Here is an 18,124-nt window from a genome sequence, read left to right as displayed (position 1 = left end):
CCCATGTATTACCAAGGGGAATTGCTCTGCTCCCTGTCCATGTTGTGGGAGTAGTGATACAGTCCCAGCAGGCAGAAGGTGACAGAAGAAAGCTAACTCGCTGTTATGGACTGAACATTTCCCTTAGGAGCTGCAAGATTTCCTGCAAGAGCTTGGAACTGAATCCAGATACCCACAAGTCTGACCTCCCTCCCTGGCCGAAGAGATGGAGCTGTACCTGATGTGCCCAGAGAGAGCTCTCCTGGGAGCAGCAGTGGTCACAGGAGGCTGGCAGTGCCACCTTTGAGCAGGAATGGAGGGAGGCAGGCAGTGAACTAGAGGCAGTGTTTCTGTAGTGGGGGAGGAAACAGGCTGAACTTTCTCCAAACAAAATAATTCCCTCTCTGAAGTCCTGGTTGAATCATCCAGTAATGGAAAAAGTCAACATATCAATGGCTCCAGACAGGTGTTTGTGTCATCACTCAGCTGTGCTGGCAGACTGTTGCACCCTGGGCAGGATGCAGTGCTGAAAGGGCACATTGCTGTGGGCCAGAGCTGAGGATGGCAGGGACAGTCACAAGGAAGACTTGAGCCATGCCTCAAGTTTGTTCATTCTTTTGTCTTTGCAGCAGCTCCAGAGTGAACTCCCCCTAACCCCTGAGCAGCTGGAGACAGTTTTTGACAGCTTGGAACAGAATAATAAGGGATACCTGACACCTGTGGAGTTCAGCATGGGTCTAGGTAAGGACTGTACAGAGGTAGAGGAAGGAAAAAGCCCACCTGTGACAGGATGTTTTTTGGTAAGAAAGTGCAGTGGTTCTGCTGAAGCTGCACCAGCTATGCAGGACAATGCCCCATGCTCACTGAGCATCACTGGAGAGGGTGGGTGTGTATCCTCCTCCTGGAGGCTTTGTGCTGCCTTCTCCCACAGCTGTTACCTGCCTACCTAGTAGAGCCAGCCACAGAACATCTCCTGCTGGAGAGGGTACATGCTGTGAGCTGTGCCTGGCTATCTGATCCACAGTTGTTCATCTGCATGGAAATATGCCTCTTGGCAACAGTCTCCAGCTGGTAGCAGTGCTGTTCAAGGACATTAACACTGGCAAATAAGCCTTTATCTTCCTTTTAATGCTGTCTTTTCCAAACACTAGGAGAATACTAATCCTTGGCCAGAGTCCTCACCCAGCAGCACACGTGCTCAGCTGCCTTGTCAGCTCTCAGAAAATCTGCACCTGTCAGTGCTTTCCTTGGACATGCAGAGGTGTTAAGTGGATCAGGTCAAAGCAAGTGAACACAGGTGGTCTAGGGTTTTCAGAAGTGATGGAAGAGGCTCCTGAATTTTGCTGTCCTGATTGCTCAGGTTGTGTTTGCTCCTGGCTTTCTCACAACCTGGGAGTGAGGTCTTTTTAGTGCTGCAATTTGAATGCTCAGGAACAGCCACCGTGAGAGGAGAAGTTGCAAAGTTTTCCTCTAAAAAAACCCAGTAAACTGTGTCTTGGGCCAGCCTGTTCAGGGACTGTTTTAACCCACTGAGTGCTTGCTCACTACAGCTGTTCCTGCCCTGTGCTTCTGTCCTTGTTGGCTGGTTCCATTACTTTTGGCAGAAACAAGAGTTCTGTCGGGAGTGGGGGCTTTTCAGTCCAGCACTATGTAGCAGGTGAATGGGCACCATTTGGACACCTTGGCATCCACAGTGCCCTCTATGTTATGACTTGGTTATTCCCAAATCTCATTGCATGAGGCATTTGTCCCATGGGCACAGCCTCAGATGGACATCATGAGGGCATCTGCCTCAGTGCCATTGCTGGGAGAGGTAGGCAAGTTTTCTCTTTGTGTAGGCAGCCTGGCTCCATGGCACTTGCTCCAGTCTAGGCAAAACACTTAATTTCTGTATTTCTTTTCTTCACGGTTATTCTTCGTGTGTTGCATCACTGAAATCCTTTTCAGACTTTTCCCCTAACTCAAGACTTTGGCCTGGCTGTCTTTTTTCTGGAGTGTGCAGGGGGGAAATCAAGGGAAGCAGTTCAAGCTGCAATCAAGTCTGCTTCTTGAGATGGCTCCTTGCTTCTTCTAGGATATCAAAACAATCTTCAGATCATTCTCCACCTCAATTTTCCCATCTGCAAAAGAGAGATAATGAGACATAATGACTCTTTCTCAAAAGCAGACCTCAAAAGTGCCTGATCTAAACCCTTCTCCTTAATTAACTGTCTGATTATCAGGTTTTAACTAAGTATCTATCTCCACACTGCAAGTTTTTTTTACAGCACATTTTAGGAGTGGGAGAGAAGCAGCTAAATTCTGGATTTATGGAGATAAGAAGAGGTAGAGTTGAGTCCTCTGAAGTATAATAATGGTGAATATATTTCCCCTTAGAGTAGTGTCTTGTTCTCATCTGTGCTCTGTGAACATCCTTGACTCCTGGTCTTATAGTTGGGAAAAGTAATTTCTGCCTTTTGAACCAAGCAGATGTATTTTGGAAAGGAAGAGTAGCTGCTGCTGAAGACCTGACTCTGTATACAAGATGAGGGCCTGTGTTTCGGATAGGATTGCTTGATCTGTTTCTTTGAGAAGAATTTGTTCCCAGCACCAGTATTTGTCACATGCCTTGCATAGCAGGATGTTCTTGTGGCATTAGCGTCTCAGCATGAAACAAAATCCAGATAGCTGGAAGCTATCCGTACGTGGGATGGGGCAGGAGGAGGTGCTTAGAGGGCGAGTTCATTCTGTTCTACACAATCCCAACAAGAGGGCTGTCCTTGTGTAGCGCTTGACTCAGAATGGATGTAGCACATGAGGAGGGAGGGGTAATGAGCCCCTCCTCTCCAGTTTTTAAGCTGAGGAACTGCAGCATGGTACTATTCGGGGCCGGCACGCAGTCCCGGAGAGAGCCTGTGGGATCGGTGGCGCCTGAACCCACAGCGCCGCTCTGTGGGAGTGGAGTGACCGCTCGCCACATGCTGAGCGCCCCGGGCCGAGGGTGGCAGCTCAGATGTGAGCAGAGCCCGGCAGCCTGTGGCTGGGCTGGGAGCCAGCTTCAGCCCCAGCACTGTGGAACGGCCACTGACATCACTCAGGACGTCAGAACAGAGGCTCTTCACTGACCTGGAGCTGTATCCTACACCAGCAGCATGCAGGAGGCTTCTCATGGAGCTCTGTCAGGCTGCCATGTAAATAGCAGCGTATTAAATGACATCCAATTTGACTTTCTTTATTCTTCTTCTCTTCACCTTCCACCAGGAAAGTTAATAGGGATTGAATTGTGCCAAGGGGATGGGAGAATGGATCACTCCAGACACGAGGAGACTTTTGAGTCAGGCTGGTCAGATGACTTGGACCCTGCAGATGATGATGAAGAGAAACGATTCTGTTCCATGATAGAGCAGCTTGGAGCAGCCCAATTGTTTGAAGAGTAAGTAGGGGAGTCGCATGGCATTGCTTCTACCTTGTTTTGGTCTTGCAGTACCAAAACTTCAAAGTACCAAAACAGACCAAAGAGGTGAACTGAGCTGCTTGTTCTCTGAAGCACTGCTTGGGATTTCTGTACTGCTGCCTTGGATTTCCAGATGCTTGGTAGCAAATGCAGTGTGGTCTCGGTTTGCTCATCGGTTACCAATTACATTTAGCTCAGTGCTTTTCGCAGTTTCCCAAATTTGAGTTCATAACACAGCTGTAAAATGGAACAGCTGGTGGCATACAAGTCCAGCCCAGGTAGCAAATGAAAAGAAGCATGGGAGGGTTAGATGAGGTAAGGAGGATGAGTGTGCTCTCTGTTGCAAAATGGTGTGTGACTGTTCACATATTTCCAGACAATCATTTGTAAGAGTCTCTGAAGGATCTGTGTTCAAGGAGCTGCTTGGGGCTGGGCTGATCTTGAAGAGTGTGAAAGGATAAACTGGGAAAAGGGGTGCTCCAGTGAGATGCCCTTGCATGTAGCCCCAGTAGAGTCTACTGGCCCCAGTGTCATCCAGCCTTTTTTTAGGCTTTCCAACATGAAGCATTATGCATAACTGGTTCTTACTGAGGCACACCTGCAGGGCCTGAGGTGCCCAACTGCATCTGGGCTGTCCTTCTTTTCAGGCACTGTACTCCAACTGTGTTGCCAGTTTGCAGGGAGCAGTCCAGGTTAGGGAAGGAGGTGGACAGGATTGGAGACAGAAGCTGAGAGTGATGGAGTTTGCTGCTTTCAGAGGTGCATCTGTCACAAATCAGACATTTTTTCCCCATATTTTCATTGTGATGCAAAGCACCTGCATGTTTTTAGTGCTAAACAACTTCTGTCTGGAAAATATTCTGGGAAGCTGTTATGTTTTAAACAACAGGATGACACTGTGAAAGGCCATGTTACCTTTCTGGGAAAACAGTGTCTACTGTTTATAACTCTGCTTTGACAAGCAGAAGTCTTAAAGTGGAATTATCTTGTGTTTTATTTTGACCATTTACTGGCAGTTTTATGCAATGAGTTCAGTAGCTACTTCATGTCACAACTTTGTGCAAACCAGCTGTTGTAAAGCAGTAATATCAAACAGAAGATAATTGGGGTGAGAGCAGGAATCTGAAATATTTTCACTGCTTTCTCTAGAAAGAAATGGTTTAATTTACTAACAGGACTCAATATGTTCTTTTATCTAAAACATGAAGTTTTGATGAAGTGCTATAACTTTTTTAACTTGGTACAGAAAAAGAAGGCTGTCATGCAACACTGGCAGAGGAAATCAAAAGCTTTTTGGTTGGTTTGTTTTGCTTTTGTGTTTTCCCAAAGAATACTGAGGGAGACAAATACATAGGCAAAGAAAAATACCTATTTGGATACTGACTATAATTATTCTGTATCTTTCAAGGCAGTTTTTCTAAAGTGTTTCATGATCTAAAAAAAAAAAAAAAGCTCTTCCCTAAAAAGAAACATGAAGTGATGTCTGCAGGCTTACAAGACACTTTGGGAATGCATAAGTTTGTAAGTGCTGTGTTCAAGTTGCCATGAATTAAATGTCAAAACAGTGTAATCATTATTGCAGGGTCAGAAAAAGATGTCTTTGGTTTTCCAGGGCTTTCTCCACTGTTATTGTATTGAGCAAATCTGCATCTTTTTTTTTGCCTCAGTTTCCAAACCTGTAAAAAAAATGAGGACAGTAGCAGCCAGCAGTACAGTCTGAGTGTAAGAAAAACACCAATGATGTGTGATGTGTGCCAAACTCTGTGTGCTGTAACAGTTTGACCATAACACAGCAAATTTGCTGAATATTCATTTCTTCAAGTCTTGATGTAGACACCAAATGTATTATTGATGAATACTTGGAAAAGCAGTCATTCCATGTTTGCTTCCTAGATTATTTTTCTTTTCTTCTTTCAGATGACTTCCTTTATTTTGACCTCACAATAAATCCCACTCCACATGCATGTTCTGTCACCGTCCAATTTCCCCCTTTGCTGTAATCGTGTAACAGAGATCATCACAGGAGAATGGCAGTTTGTCCTGAGTGCATGCTGGAGTTGGAATAACAGTCCATAAGATGACACGGTAACTCTTTTGCTTTCCTTCTCTTTTGTATGCTTGCTCCAGCCCACATGAGATTCGGGAGCTCTGGGCTCGGCTACGAAAGGAGCGTCCAGAGCTCTTATCCAACTTTGAAGAGTTTCTGTTGCGTGTTTCGTCATACATAAAGGAGGTGAATCATGAGAAGGAGTCTATGGAACAAGCACTGAAGAGGTAAGGAGGATATCATAGCCATCTGCTGCCAGGAGCCAGCTGATGCTTGGATCCTGTCTCAAATGCAAGGAGAGACTGGGTTACAGGATGCACAGATATTTCTTGCTGTAATAGAATGACTCTATCCTGGTCTGATCCCCATGGGTTTGCTCTGCATCCGTGCTCCCCCATAACCTTCAGTCTGGTTAAAATCCCACTCAATGCCACACAGCTGTTAGTAGGAATCTGTTTCCACCCTCCTCTTTCCTTTCTGTATTCTCTTTTTCTCTCCTGACCTGCATGCACCTGTCTTTTGTAGGAAGGAGTCAGATCATGATCGAGAAGTCAGGTGCCTTTATGAAGAAATGGAGCAACAGATCAAAGCAGAAAGGGAGAGGCTGGTCTGCCAGGTACCTTCTCTCTCTCGGCTCGAAGGCAACGTTCCTTTGGTCTGAAGTAGAGGTGGCGGCTCATCTGGCCAAGGAACAGCTCTTACTGTGCTGGGTGTTGTGCACAGCTGTGTATCTTTACCTCTGCAGGAAGCACTGAGGCATGACAGGAGTAACCTGCTCCAGAAGGAATTGCACAACAAAGAGCAGGAGCTGGAAAAAATCCTCTACCGCCAGAAGAAGGTATGGGATCCAAACCTTTTCTAACAAAGCACATCCCCTCTTCAGTCTTTCTGCTGACCTGTTTTCTGATGGACAATGGTGTTCAGTGCTGAGGGTTGGCACTAGATAATTTGGCTCTGGCTAGTGTAGTGCTCTCGTGCCTCTGAAGGTGTTGAGATGGTTTGTCAAATAATTGGTTTGTCTTCAGCTATAATGCCTTTCTGTGAATGTTTTGTGCATGCATTTTCTTACCTGCTTTGTGTTCTCTTGGCACAATCTTCCTATCAGCTGTACAATACTGGCAAGGAAGATGGGGTAAAAATTTCAAAGTTATGAGTTTGAATCCTTTTGTCGTTGTGTAGGGAAGATGTGTATGGACATAAAAGAGACAGATTTCTCTAGTTTTTGTATTCTGGCTGCTCCAAAATGACCTGGAATGAACAGTTCTGTGACACTTAGAGGTACATATTGTATACTTGCATTTGGGCACTTGATGACATACTGATTAATCAGTCACATAAAAGATCAAAGCACAAGCTTTCCTTTAGCCTGCCATCCTGGGCATGGACATTTGTATGGGATGGTCCATTCCGGATGTCTTTTTTCACTTGGTATCTCAAGAACTGAGATGTGACCCCCACAGAAACAAGTCATGGCAGGTACCAGCAAGATGCTGAAGACTGGGGATATCCCAGTTGGATACCTAGCTGTGATGTGGATGAAACAGCACTTCTTTGAAATCACCAGCTCATTGTGCAGCAGCTGGAAAAGCCAGCACAACTGAGGTGCCATCAGGAAGGATATCAAGAATAAGATAGAGGATGTATTTTTCCTGCTGCCCACATCTTCGATGTGCCTCATTTAGTGTGTGCAGTTCTGGTCTCCTCTAATTCTACTGTGTCCTTCTCAAGTATGAAGGTACAGAGTGCTAATATGATTGAGCAAACAGAAAATTTGCCTTAGGAAGAGAAGCCAGGAAAGTTTAGACTTGGTTTTGGAGAGAAGGGAACTGAGGGAAGAGACATGTGAGATTTATGAAGTCAGAAAAGTGATGGATAAGGTCCACACAAAACTGTTATTCCCCAAATCCTGCAACAGCAAAGGTGAGGGACACTCAATGAGACCAGTATGAATTTGATTTAGAAGAACACACTTCTTTATACAGAGACTAGTGCTGGATTTTTGGCCACAGGAGGCAGGCAATATCAGCAGTTCAAAAATGAATTGGACAAACAAATGGACAATAGGCTTGTAAATATTCATTGAAAGGAGGAACAGTCAGAGGTGTGGCCTCTAACATCCCTAGTCCAGGGACCTTAGATGGGAAGGCTGTATGAGGGGAACGGACCATAGTTAGGAGCCCGGGCATGCACTTCCTAGGTAGCATCTCCTCTCGCTGAGGGTCAGGGCAGAACACTTGGGCTGCATGTATACTTTCTGTTACTCAAATGGTCATTTCTGGTGCTCTTAACTCTTGAGGCTTGTACTGAGCTGTGTGGATAATCGGGTCCCTCTTGTGGCCTAAGACCAGTACTGTGATGGTGCTATTCCACAGTATCACTTTCAAGACAGACCACATAAACGGGAGAGTTGTACGTGATGGAGATTTCATAGGGAGGGGCAGGTGTGCTTTATTTAAAGCCTGTTCCTTGGCTTATTGCAAGATCCAAAGGCTGTAAGCAGGGGTTGCTGGTTTTTAGTCTCAGCTCCACTGCTCAGCATATGTAGTCTTGCTGAAATATTCCCCAGTGTCCACAGGCCTGGAGGACTCCAGACAAAGCTGGGTGTGGCTTGCTCTTCTAGCCTCAGTGGGGAGATATAGGTAGGGCTTGTGTTTCAAGGAAGCTAGGAAAGGTCAGATCCATTCATTCCTGCTCTTGACTGTTGTACATGTGTGCTGGCAGAGAGGAGGGTGGTAGCAAGAAAAAAAAATAATCTTCTGCCATGGTGTGCTGCTTTATCTTTCTTTTGAGAGGGAAAGAAAGTAGGCTGAGAGAAAAGGCAGGCTGAAGGTGTAAATGTGGAGGCTGACTCTGCCACCTGCTACCCTGATCAGACCTGATTTCTGGTGCTTCTATAAGCATGGATTGCATACTTTTATTTTGGGCTCTGAGTTCTCAGGTGGGTACTGCAGTTTCTATGTAGCAGCAGCTTCAGCAGAGGGCCCTGGTTAGCCAGTGTGGCTGGCTGGATGCTGCAGTGTCAGTATGATCTCCCTTGGAATGCCCTACTTGTCATCTGAGATGGGCAGCTTTGGCAGCTCCCTGTGACTCTTTCCCAGCCTATGCCAGCCGTCTGTAAGGAATTGAGTCACTGGCTGAGTACACGGCAGCAGGCTTTCAACTTCCCAAATCAGGCTCTGTTAGTTGTGCTGGGGGCTTGTGCTGCCTAGAGTGCAGCTGTGCCGTGGTGGCATTTAAACATCATCTCTAGCCCAAGGTCCTGTCTCCAGCAGTAGTAAAGGCCACCCAATCACTTCACTTTCCAGGTGTAGTGTGAGATGCCCCTAGTACCTCAATATATCCTCCTCTCAGCTGCCATGGGCTCAGGAAAGCCCTAAACCAGAGGATTCATTTCAGCAGCTGTGCTTAATAAGTCCCAACAGACACAGTCCTGCTTCCATCCAAATTTTTCCGGTCCACCTTTGACCCTCATTTGCACTGTGATTCCTACAGTACCTGACAGCATCAGGCTCCTCATGCTGCCTGAAGCACTTCTTCAGCTGTGCTTAATTGCATTGCTTGGTTCCCCAGTGCTGGTGTGATGAGAGAGAATTCCTTCCAGTTCATCTTCCTGATGCTGCTGGTGGCCCTGTAGACTTAAGTTGAGTTTACCCCCTTCTACCTCAATATTTACATATGCTTTTTCAGCTTGTTTTTTAGTTGTGATTGCAGCACAAACCGCTTCCTCTCTGTGTTTAACTCCTCCTCATCCTCCTCCTCTCCCACTGCAGCTGGAACATCAGCTACAATCACTGAACTCGGAGCAGCTGGAGACCCGTGTACAGAATGAAAGGCTCCGGCACCTGAATGAAAACCTGCTGGAAGAGCTGGAGAAAAGCAAATGGGAGCTGGAGGCAGTGAAGGGACAATTACAGAAGCTCCAGAAGGAGGCTCAGCTTGAGCAAGAGCAAAAGGACAGGTGGGGAAGGGCAGGAAAGGGTGGGTGTTGGGGCAAAGACACAGAGAAGGAAAGGTGGCCAAGCAGTTAAAGAATAAGTATCCCTAGTTAGGAGCCTTGGTGTCATTAGAGGATTGCCTGTCTCTTTTTGGCAAAAAGGAGAAACATCCCAATGGTCTTATGGGCCTAAACAGAGAGTGATACTGCTACCTCTTGCCTACCTTTTGTGGGAAATGAATATGTTCTAGAAAATCAGTACAAAAATACAGATGTTCCTCAGCCTAAAGGAGGCTTCTTCCAGTTCACCATCACCTCTATAATGCTCTTGTTAAAGATCCTCTTCTAATCACTTGTGTTCTCATTTCTGGGTTATATCTAATAATACATATATAAAACATTGGAATGTTTCAGATCCAGATGGCAGTAAGCATGCTCCTCATCTTTAGCAGCTGAGGAAGTGGAGAGGATGAATTGCCTGCTCTCATGTTGGAGGAGAGCTGTGGTACAACCCAGCCATCCCAGCTCCCAGAGCAGTGCTGTTTCCTCTGAATTCTCCTAGCATAGAGCAGGCCCTTATCTTTGAGTGCCCCTGAGAGAGGGATGTTTTTATTTTCTCTCCCATTAATTTATTTCCCCTTTTTAAAATGCCTTTTGCTCAGGGATGTGTTTAGAGTCTCCAAGAACATGCAGAAGGAGAAACAAAGCCTCCTTCGGCAGCTGGAGCTCCTCAGGTGAGAACTGGGGAAGGCTGGAGGGAAATGCCAAGCTCTTATGCCTGTAAGGGGCTGAGGTTTCAGTATTGCGCTTGTTTCTCCCACGGAAAGCTAAAGGATTGTATTCAAGCAGTGTTTAAACTCTGCTTGTTTTTCTGGGTCCAGACAGAGTTGTGCAATTTGGCCAGCTCTGGCACATTACAGATTATGTTATTTCATTAGATAATCCCTCCTCTGGAGGAATTTTGTCTTTCCTGCTGGCTAAGGCAACCATGTAGAGCCCTTTACCTCAGCTGGGTTACATGGAAATCCCAATATGTCTGGCCATAAATAACATTTTTATCTCTGTTCCCAAGCTCTCTTTCTGTTCTCACTTTCAAGTGTTGGGGTTTACTTCATTTTTCATAAGCATCTCATTGTGTCTTTCCTGTGTCTTCCTTTTGAGCAGAGAAATGAACAAGAAACTTCGAGACGAGCGAGATGCTTTTGAAGCCAAGAAGCTGGTTAGTCTAAGAAAGAAAACCCTAATTCCCAACCACCCTCCTTTCATCTGCTGCTGTTGCTGTCACCACTCGGGGGCCTGTCACTTCCACGGGGGACAATGACAAGAGCTCATGGGCCTGGTGTTGTGCTTAATACAGACTTTGCAGCACCTCTGTGTCCCTGCTGGAGGCAGGCTCTGCTCGTTGCTGCTGCCAGCTGCCCGGGTTTAACCCAAGGCACATTGGCTGGGGACTGTCACACAGCCCTGTGCAGGGCTGCAGTGGGTGCTGCCTGCTGCACACGTGGGGTCTGTGTGTTGTGCCAGGTACTGGGCACATGCAAGGGAGGGAAAGAAGCTGGATGCATCCTGGAGCTGGGTGGTGAGGAAGAAGATGGATTCCCAGATGTGCTGCTGGCTGACTGGCATGGAGTGGCACAGGAAGGTTTTGGAATTTTTCTGACCCCCTGAGTTTGTAGCAGATGTTTTCAAAGGTTTCTCTGGGACAGCTCCCCATTCCTATGAACTCTGCTGGGTACAGCAGTGAGCCTTGTATCAGAGAACCAGGAGAAAGCAGGATCTCTCTCATCTGGAACTGTCAATCTGGCCTTTCCCAGTCACCAAGATAAGCACAGTGGTCTATTTTTACTTCTTATTATTTTTTCATTAAAAAGTTTTTGTATTCCCAAATGTCACTTGCACAGCTGCTCTGTCCTCTTGGACCCATCCCTGCCACCATGTCTTTGCCTGCTCTGCCACCATGCCCCATGTGCAGATCTGGAAGTAGGTGACTTGCAGGAAGGACAGGCAGTGATAGAATGTGAGAGCCTTTCTGACTGGTGTGTAAGGGACTGTGGAAGGAAACACAGGGATTGTGCCCAGATAGGAGACAAAATGCCCTGCTCTATCCAGAGGCTGGAGTTCTCCAGGTGGAGAGCTGTATAAAATAATGTCAGTAACAATTTTGGATAGAGGTGACGTGTGTGTGTTTCTGAAATCTGGAGGATTTTTTTTTCTTCAGTCTTGATTTTTAAAGCTGCTAACTATGTGTGTGTACACCAGAGCTTCCTGCTCCCTCTTGGAAAAGCCATAAACACAATCACTCTAGCAGAGTCCAGTGCAAGCAGGCAAAGAAAATGGTTTCTCCCCCTCTTTCCATGTGTTGTGCTTCATCAGCTTGTGGGTTCTTATGGGCGGGCAGGTGGCCTATGGAGACCACTCAGGTATGTACCTCTGCGTGTGCAAAGCTTGTCTGCTTCTCCTCTATTCTCTTCTCCCGTTCCCTTGCTAAGACCTGCTGCTGCAGGTGGACCCAAGAGAGAGCCTAGCAGAGAGAGTCATAGCACAGAAGGGGCTGCTTTCTCCCTTCTCCTGGCACTGGCAGCAGGGAATGAGGTGCAGGGTGAACTCCTCCTACCACCATTGCTCATCTACCAAGGCTGTGTCTTGCTGGGCAGTTGAAGCCTGTACTGGAGTAAGGTTTTTTTTTTTCCTTTGGCCACTCTCATTTCAGCCTGCAGGGAAGCAGGGCTCCAAGGGCTTGCAGAGATGCTGCTATCATCATACACCTGCAGAAGATCTGCTCTCCAGCCTGTCTCACAGTAAGGGGGAGAGAAAATGGCAGTATTTCCCTGCAGAAGCAAAAAGGAGAGTCCAGCCTTCTGATGGGGATCCCTAGTGTGCGACACACTCTGCCAGACACTATCAGTGCTTTCACAGGCTAAAAAGAAACCCAAGGCCTTAATACCCTCTCTTAGTGCTGGGAAGAGTTATTTCCATGAAATTAAGGTGTGGTGAACAGAGGTTCTTTCATAGCAAAGATTTTGAAGTGTTTGGAAGGAGGAGTTGGGCTATATGTGGCTGATAGCACCCAGTCACTGCTCCTTTGCTCTTCTCAGTTCCCAGCTTAATACCTTGCTCTTCATAAGAGTTTCTGGCCTTTCCAGGGTGGGCAGACCCTGGCCCCGCTGCACTGTGGGGCACGCTCTTGTCCCAGATGAGAGGCTGGGTCACAAATAGTGATATATGGCTATTTCTGCCTATGTGCAAACCACTGATGGGTATTTTTAAGACCCAGGGGTTCCAGGTTCAGTTTCACACCCATGACCCATCTGGCTGTGGAGTTATGCTTGCATGCTTTATGTTAACAGAGCAAATTTCATGTCTGCTCATCATGAAGAGTGGTTTTGGTACTTTGACTATATTTGACATGTATTTTTATTTCAGTGGTAAACCAGAATCTTTCCCATCCAAAATGCTTGTACATGTGCTGTTGTGGAATCCTTGTCATTGTGTGTTACACAGCTGTGATGTCGCATCTGTCCCTTTATCATCCCGGTGAAAAGCCAAATGTTACACAAACCTGGCAGGCCAATAAAGCATGGCAGAACCAATGGCAAAACATGCCCCCTTTGTTCCTCCTTTCTTACCTGAGTACGTGCTCTGCAGGCTGTTCCCTCTCCAGGTAAGGTGCCAGAGCAGATTGTGTGGGAGTCCTTTTGCTCCACAGGTGACTTGAAGGTTGTGAGTCTGCTCCAGTGGCCTGTGACACAATTTCCTTCTTTCTGTGTGGCTAGAGGGTGCCCTCGAGTGAAGCTGCTCAAACACTGAAAACTTCCTCTTCTGTCCCTGATGGAGAACCACTGGTTGTCTGTACCACAGCCTGGCTGTGTTGACTGGAGTGTTGTTATACACTTGGGGGTCGTTTGCCTTGGAAGATTTGTGCTCCCCACTTGTGAGCCTCTCAGTGCTGGATTGTTGCTGTGGCTGGAGGTTCTCTTGAATATCAGTTTTATATGTAAAAAATGTTTTGTTCTTTCCCTGCAAAGTTCCTAAGTGGGTCAGGCCCTTTGTGGAGCCCAGAGTGTCTCCTTTTGTTAGACTGCATTGCAGTAAAGGTGTTCTGGGAGTACTGACCAACAGAACAGCTTCTTAATTTTTTTGCCTTTTAAAATAAGCCTTCAGTAAGGGTTATTGAAGAAATAATCTTTGTAGTCCTCTGGGCTGTGGGAAGCATGAAGGAAGGCCTGTCCAGAGCTGCCTGCAGGTGTTTGGTCAGTTCAAAACTGCTGTGAGAAGCAGATCTGGCAGACTGCAAACCCTTATTTCTCCACCTTTTCCCCCAGAAATAACTTGTAAGGACGTGTTAGAAATCTTCAGATTCGCAGACTGAATGCATCTCCCTTTCCCCCAGTGCCAATGCAATGGACACCTTTCCATGCTGTCTCTCACTTCATGTTTTGTGTGTGTGTGGCCAGAGCAGTGACTGCTGGGAATGGCAAAGCTGCTTGTATGGGGGGAAGAGGGTTGGGAGAGAAGTTGTCCCGCTTCCTCCTTCTCTGGGGAGCTGGTAAATACTGGCTGTAGGAAGTGTTCAGTCTGAGGTAAGTAGGAGGAAAGCATGGAGAGAGATGTTGCTGTAAGGCAGAGCATGTGCATCACCCTTTGCAGAGCTACCTCCTTCCTTTCCTGTGGTTTGTGTGCAGCTCTAGGTGAGTACAGGTGGAGGAAGGGTACTAGTGTCTTCTGAGGAAGGGGCAATTGGTCTGTCCTGCAAAACATCAGCATAAGAAAGAGGCAGGTGGGGAAAGAGAGATTCAGCTGTGAGACCAAGTGGAGAACCAGCCATAGAAATAACTCAGGCTGGCTAGAGGAAGAATTCAGTTTGGGGCATCACCAATTTTGATGGATTTAAAACTGAAGGAGAAAGCAGCAACAGTGATGGCTTCTTGCAGGAATTAAATTATCTGAACCAAGAAAAGCAAGCCCTGTGCTCACCTCTTGGAGCCTTCTAGTTAGGCACTACCACTGCACAGTGTGGGGCTGCCAGGGCTCCAGCCTTGCCTCCCGAGTGCTCTACAGAGGTGGGGAGTGGTTGAACTGGGGCTGCAATCACATTCTTCATTCCTTCTCTTTTCAACTTGCAGGTGCCTCAGAACCAAAAGCCCCTGCTGAAGAAAGAGTCAGTGCTAGGCAGTTCCCTGCTGGAGGACAAGCCTGTCAAACGGTTAGATGGGCGTTGTGTCGTGTCCATGGTGTCAGCCCGTGCCCACTGCAGTACCCTGTCGTCAAGCTGTGTCCTGTGTCTGGTTCTCCCACCTTGGTGCTGGCTGGTTTTGGGAGCATGGTGGGGGGTGCAGTTTTTCTGTGGCTCTAGCTGTCTCCTGGCATCGGGTGGTGTTGGCTCAGCATGAAGCTGAGGATACTGTTCACTAATTTCCACAGGGAGGTGGCCTCGCTGCTGCTTCTGCCTGCAGCAAGGGGGGGGAGCAAATCTAAATCTCACCAGAAAGTTTGGGACTGTTCACAGGCTGGGAGTCACAAAGACTGCCTCTCTCTGAGTCAGACAGCTCTTTGAAATGACTGAATCAACTCCCAAGTGTTCCAGTTCATCCTCAGGCACAAATCCTGTCTGCTGGTGCCTCATGCCAGAGTTCATATCCCCGGGGCATGGGAGAGGGCAGGAATTGCACAAGGGTTGGGTTCTTTCTGGCAGCTGAAAGCCTTGAGGAGAGGACCTGGCTCCAGATGGGTTCATCTTGCCCATCTCCCTCTACACCTATGCAGGTGCTCACCTGGTACACCAGGCCTCCCTTCAGCCAGGGCAGGCAATACGTCTTTGTGGCCAAGGCCTTTTCTTTTTTTTTTTTCCACTCTACGTGCAGAATATACAGTGACCTGGCTTGGAGCTGGATCTCACAACTGCTGGCCCCAAACAAGTTTTAAAGGCAGCACGTTCCTCTGTTTCTTACCAGGTCTCTGCAGAAAGTTCCATTGCTCCCCAGTTTCTCCTGGTGCCAGCCAGAGACACAGGTCTAGGCTCAGTTTCTTCCAGCTTCAACTCACCTTTAATGCTTGCAATTCTGGTAGTGGCACTTAAGAATTTAGCTCCAGGCTCCTTGGCTCATGGACTGATGGAAAACCAGGCGGACTGTGGAGGAGGGGCTGATTCTTGAGCCCAGGTGAGAGGTTGCTTGGATAGGTCTGAGGCAGAGCTCTTTCATGGTTGTGTGACTGACACCCATTCAATATCCATCAAATCAGATAACCAAGTTTTCCCATCTTCCTCCCCAATTCTTTCTTGCAAAGATCCTTCTAACTGCTACTGGCATAAACCCACTGGAAAGGCTTAACAGCTGGAGAAGTTTGGCAATGAAGGTGATCACAGAAGAAGGGGAGAAGTAGTTGTTGGTCCTGTCTCTGTCCCAGCGCTGTGTCACACCACATTGCTTGAGAAACATGAAAAGAAATCCACTGGATCTGGGGTCACTGTTCAGAGTTTTGTGTTTGTCCCTTTGCCCCTACTAAAGAGGCTTTTGAGGGCCCTCATTGTGTGACTTTGCCAGCCCTGGGAGCTGGGCACCATTCCCCTGGGACTATGTGTCCATTTTCAAGAGGGAAAAGTTCTAGCTGGCCTGGCTCTGGACTTGCATTTGGGGCAGATGCAGGGAGGGAAACCAGGAATGTGAGCTCCCTTTCATGGAAAAAAGTGTAGGCATGGCAGCAGGTGAATTTTGCAACCCAGATGAAATGTACTTGCTGGAGTGAGAAAGAATAGCCTTGATTCCTGCACTAATAGCAAGAGAAAAATGTTGCAGGGTGGGGTGGGATGTCCTGCCTCTGAAGACACTGAGTGTAGTAAGCTCTGGTCACTCTAATTTGCTTCGAAATGCAATCTGCTGCCCAGTGAAATCAATGGAGATATCTGTGGTGGATAAATCCCTCTGGTTGAGTTCTAGGTCTTCTCACTCCTTGTCTAATTCTTTAACAGTGGAAAACCAGTGATGCTGCCTTGTTCCTCAGCAATAATTCCAATAGTTTAAATTGGTTATTCTAGATGTTCTTTTGAAGGTTGTTCCTCCACCTACCCTGTCAGCTCTACCCTCAGTGAGCAAGGTGCATCAGCCTGCTCTTGTGTGGGCACAGTCTGTTACTTCTTTTTGTATTGTATTTAGTAACAAAAATACAGGGGTAATTGTTACTTTTTTTTTTTAAAAAAAGAAAGGTTTTCATTTTGCTACTTTTATATGCTTTGCTTCATTTTTTTCACTACTGGGGAAGTGGAAGGCAAAAAACTCTTGAAAAATCCAAAGTGGCAATTTTTATTAAAATTAATGACATATTTGTCAGTACATATGAGTACAGCACAGCTCTGGTGAGCTGTCTCTCTTTCCTTAGGGGAGCCACCCATGTCTTAGTCACAGGGAGTATGGGGAGTGAATATATGGAGTTCCTGCAAGAGCTTTATATGCACTAATTGGATTGTGTTGGTTATTTGGGAATTTGCAACCTCCTTCTTTCCCTATCTCCTCACCCCCTCCCACCCTACCTGTGCTGCCTGTGGGCTTTAATACAGACAACTGGCCTCTGCGGACCCTCCCTTCACCTTCCCAGTGGATGTGGCAGTGGAAGAACCCAACAGAAAGAACTGTAAATACTTCCCAGGCAATGGGGTATGGATGAAGACAGGAGAAGGAGGCAGCACAAACTTTGGAGAGAGCAGCAGAGATGAGGAGAGATGGCCCTTGGCAGCAGATCCTGAGTGGTTTAAGATGACTTGGAAGGGTGACTCTGACTGCAGAAGAAATGCAGATGGCTTGGATGCTGCTCCGCTGCCTCCTCGAGCACAGCCTGTTGGCACCGAAACCAGGGTGAGTGCACTTACCTGGGGTTATTCCTTAAACACCTGTGCTAGGGCCTTGAGGGTGTTTGACTGTCTTCCCATCTAACTCCAGTTCCATAGGTTTATAGTGCCAGGGTCCAATGCCTAAATCAAAGCACCACCTGCAACTGTGCTCTTCAAAACCTCATCCCTTTTTTCCATTGCAGCTCCCAGCACTGGAACGAGCCAGCTGTTTCCCAGATCGCATCTTTAAAGTGGTGTTTGTAGGGAATTCTGGTGTTGGGAAGAGTTCCTTCATCCACCGCTTCTGCTATGACAGGTTCCTGGCTGAGCTCAACGCAACCATTGGTAAGTAATAGTGTGCCTGGCTCATCTGGATAAGGAAGGTGGGAAAGTCAGCCTGGGCAAATGTTTTTTTGCCTGTATTAGAGCCCAGATAGAGGTAAAGCTGGTCCCTCTCCCAATATTGAATCAATCTGGCAATTTCCCTGAACTAAACGGAGTTGGCCTGGCTATTGTAATGGTGAGCTGCTCTCGCCCCATACTACCTTACAGTCATTGTTACCTTCCCGACAGGTATCGATTACCAGGTGAAGAGTTTGATGGTGGATAACACCCAGGTTGCCTTACAGCTGTGGGATACAGCTGGACAAGAGAGGTAAGATTTCTGCCAGGCTCAGTGGAGGAAAGGGAAAGAGTACATGCAGCTGGTTTCTGTCCCTGGGAAAACTGTCAGCTTCAGAAGGACCAGACAGGTTCATGACAGCTATTCCAGTGCTGAACCTGCAGCAAAGGTCTGCTTTAGAGATTTCTAGAAGCTGTGGCTGTGAAGCAGGGCTCGGGGATATCGCTCTGAGGATTGACAGAAAAGTAGTTTTCCATGTGTCTGACCTGCATGCTTGTGGCTCCAAG

The 18,124-nt window shown here is 47.1% G+C and overlaps 1 protein-coding gene across 7 annotated transcripts in view; it reads left to right on the top strand.

Moving 5' to 3' along the window:
- CRACR2B (calcium release activated channel regulator 2B) overlaps positions 1 to 18,124 on the top strand; it is a 62,206-nt gene that overhangs the window by 20,356 nt on the left and 23,726 nt on the right. For 6 of the 7 annotated variants that reach the window (XR_006017760.1, XM_042038359.1, XM_042038358.1 and 3 more), the window contains 12 exons: positions 609 to 720; positions 3,220 to 3,391; positions 5,540 to 5,686; positions 5,985 to 6,075; positions 6,205 to 6,297; positions 9,230 to 9,417; positions 10,056 to 10,127; positions 10,558 to 10,612; positions 14,517 to 14,596; positions 16,946 to 17,240; positions 17,419 to 17,560; positions 17,789 to 17,870. Coding sequence is in view for 6 of the 7 variants with exons in the window: in XM_042038359.1 (XP_041894293.1) it covers positions 609 to 720; positions 3,220 to 3,391; positions 5,540 to 5,686; positions 5,985 to 6,075; positions 6,205 to 6,297; positions 9,230 to 9,417; positions 10,056 to 10,127; positions 10,558 to 10,612; positions 14,517 to 14,596; positions 16,946 to 17,240; positions 17,419 to 17,560; positions 17,789 to 17,870 (1,529 nt within the window). In the remaining variant the exon portion in view is untranslated. The remainder of the gene's footprint in view (positions 1 to 608; positions 721 to 3,219; positions 3,392 to 5,539; positions 5,687 to 5,984; positions 6,076 to 6,204; positions 6,298 to 9,229; positions 9,418 to 10,055; positions 10,128 to 10,557; positions 10,613 to 14,516; positions 14,597 to 16,945; positions 17,241 to 17,418; positions 17,561 to 17,788; positions 17,871 to 18,124) is intronic. The other variant, XM_042038360.1, reaches the window with a different exon arrangement.

This window comes from Corvus kubaryi, unplaced genomic scaffold (assembly GCF_017639235.1).
Source record: "Corvus kubaryi isolate FWS band 111438036 unplaced genomic scaffold, C.kubaryi_AGA036_p1.0 37392, whole genome shotgun sequence".
Taxonomy (NCBI): domain Eukaryota; kingdom Metazoa; phylum Chordata; class Aves; order Passeriformes; family Corvidae; genus Corvus; species Corvus kubaryi.
This window is presented reverse-complemented; position numbering and strand designations above follow the sequence as displayed.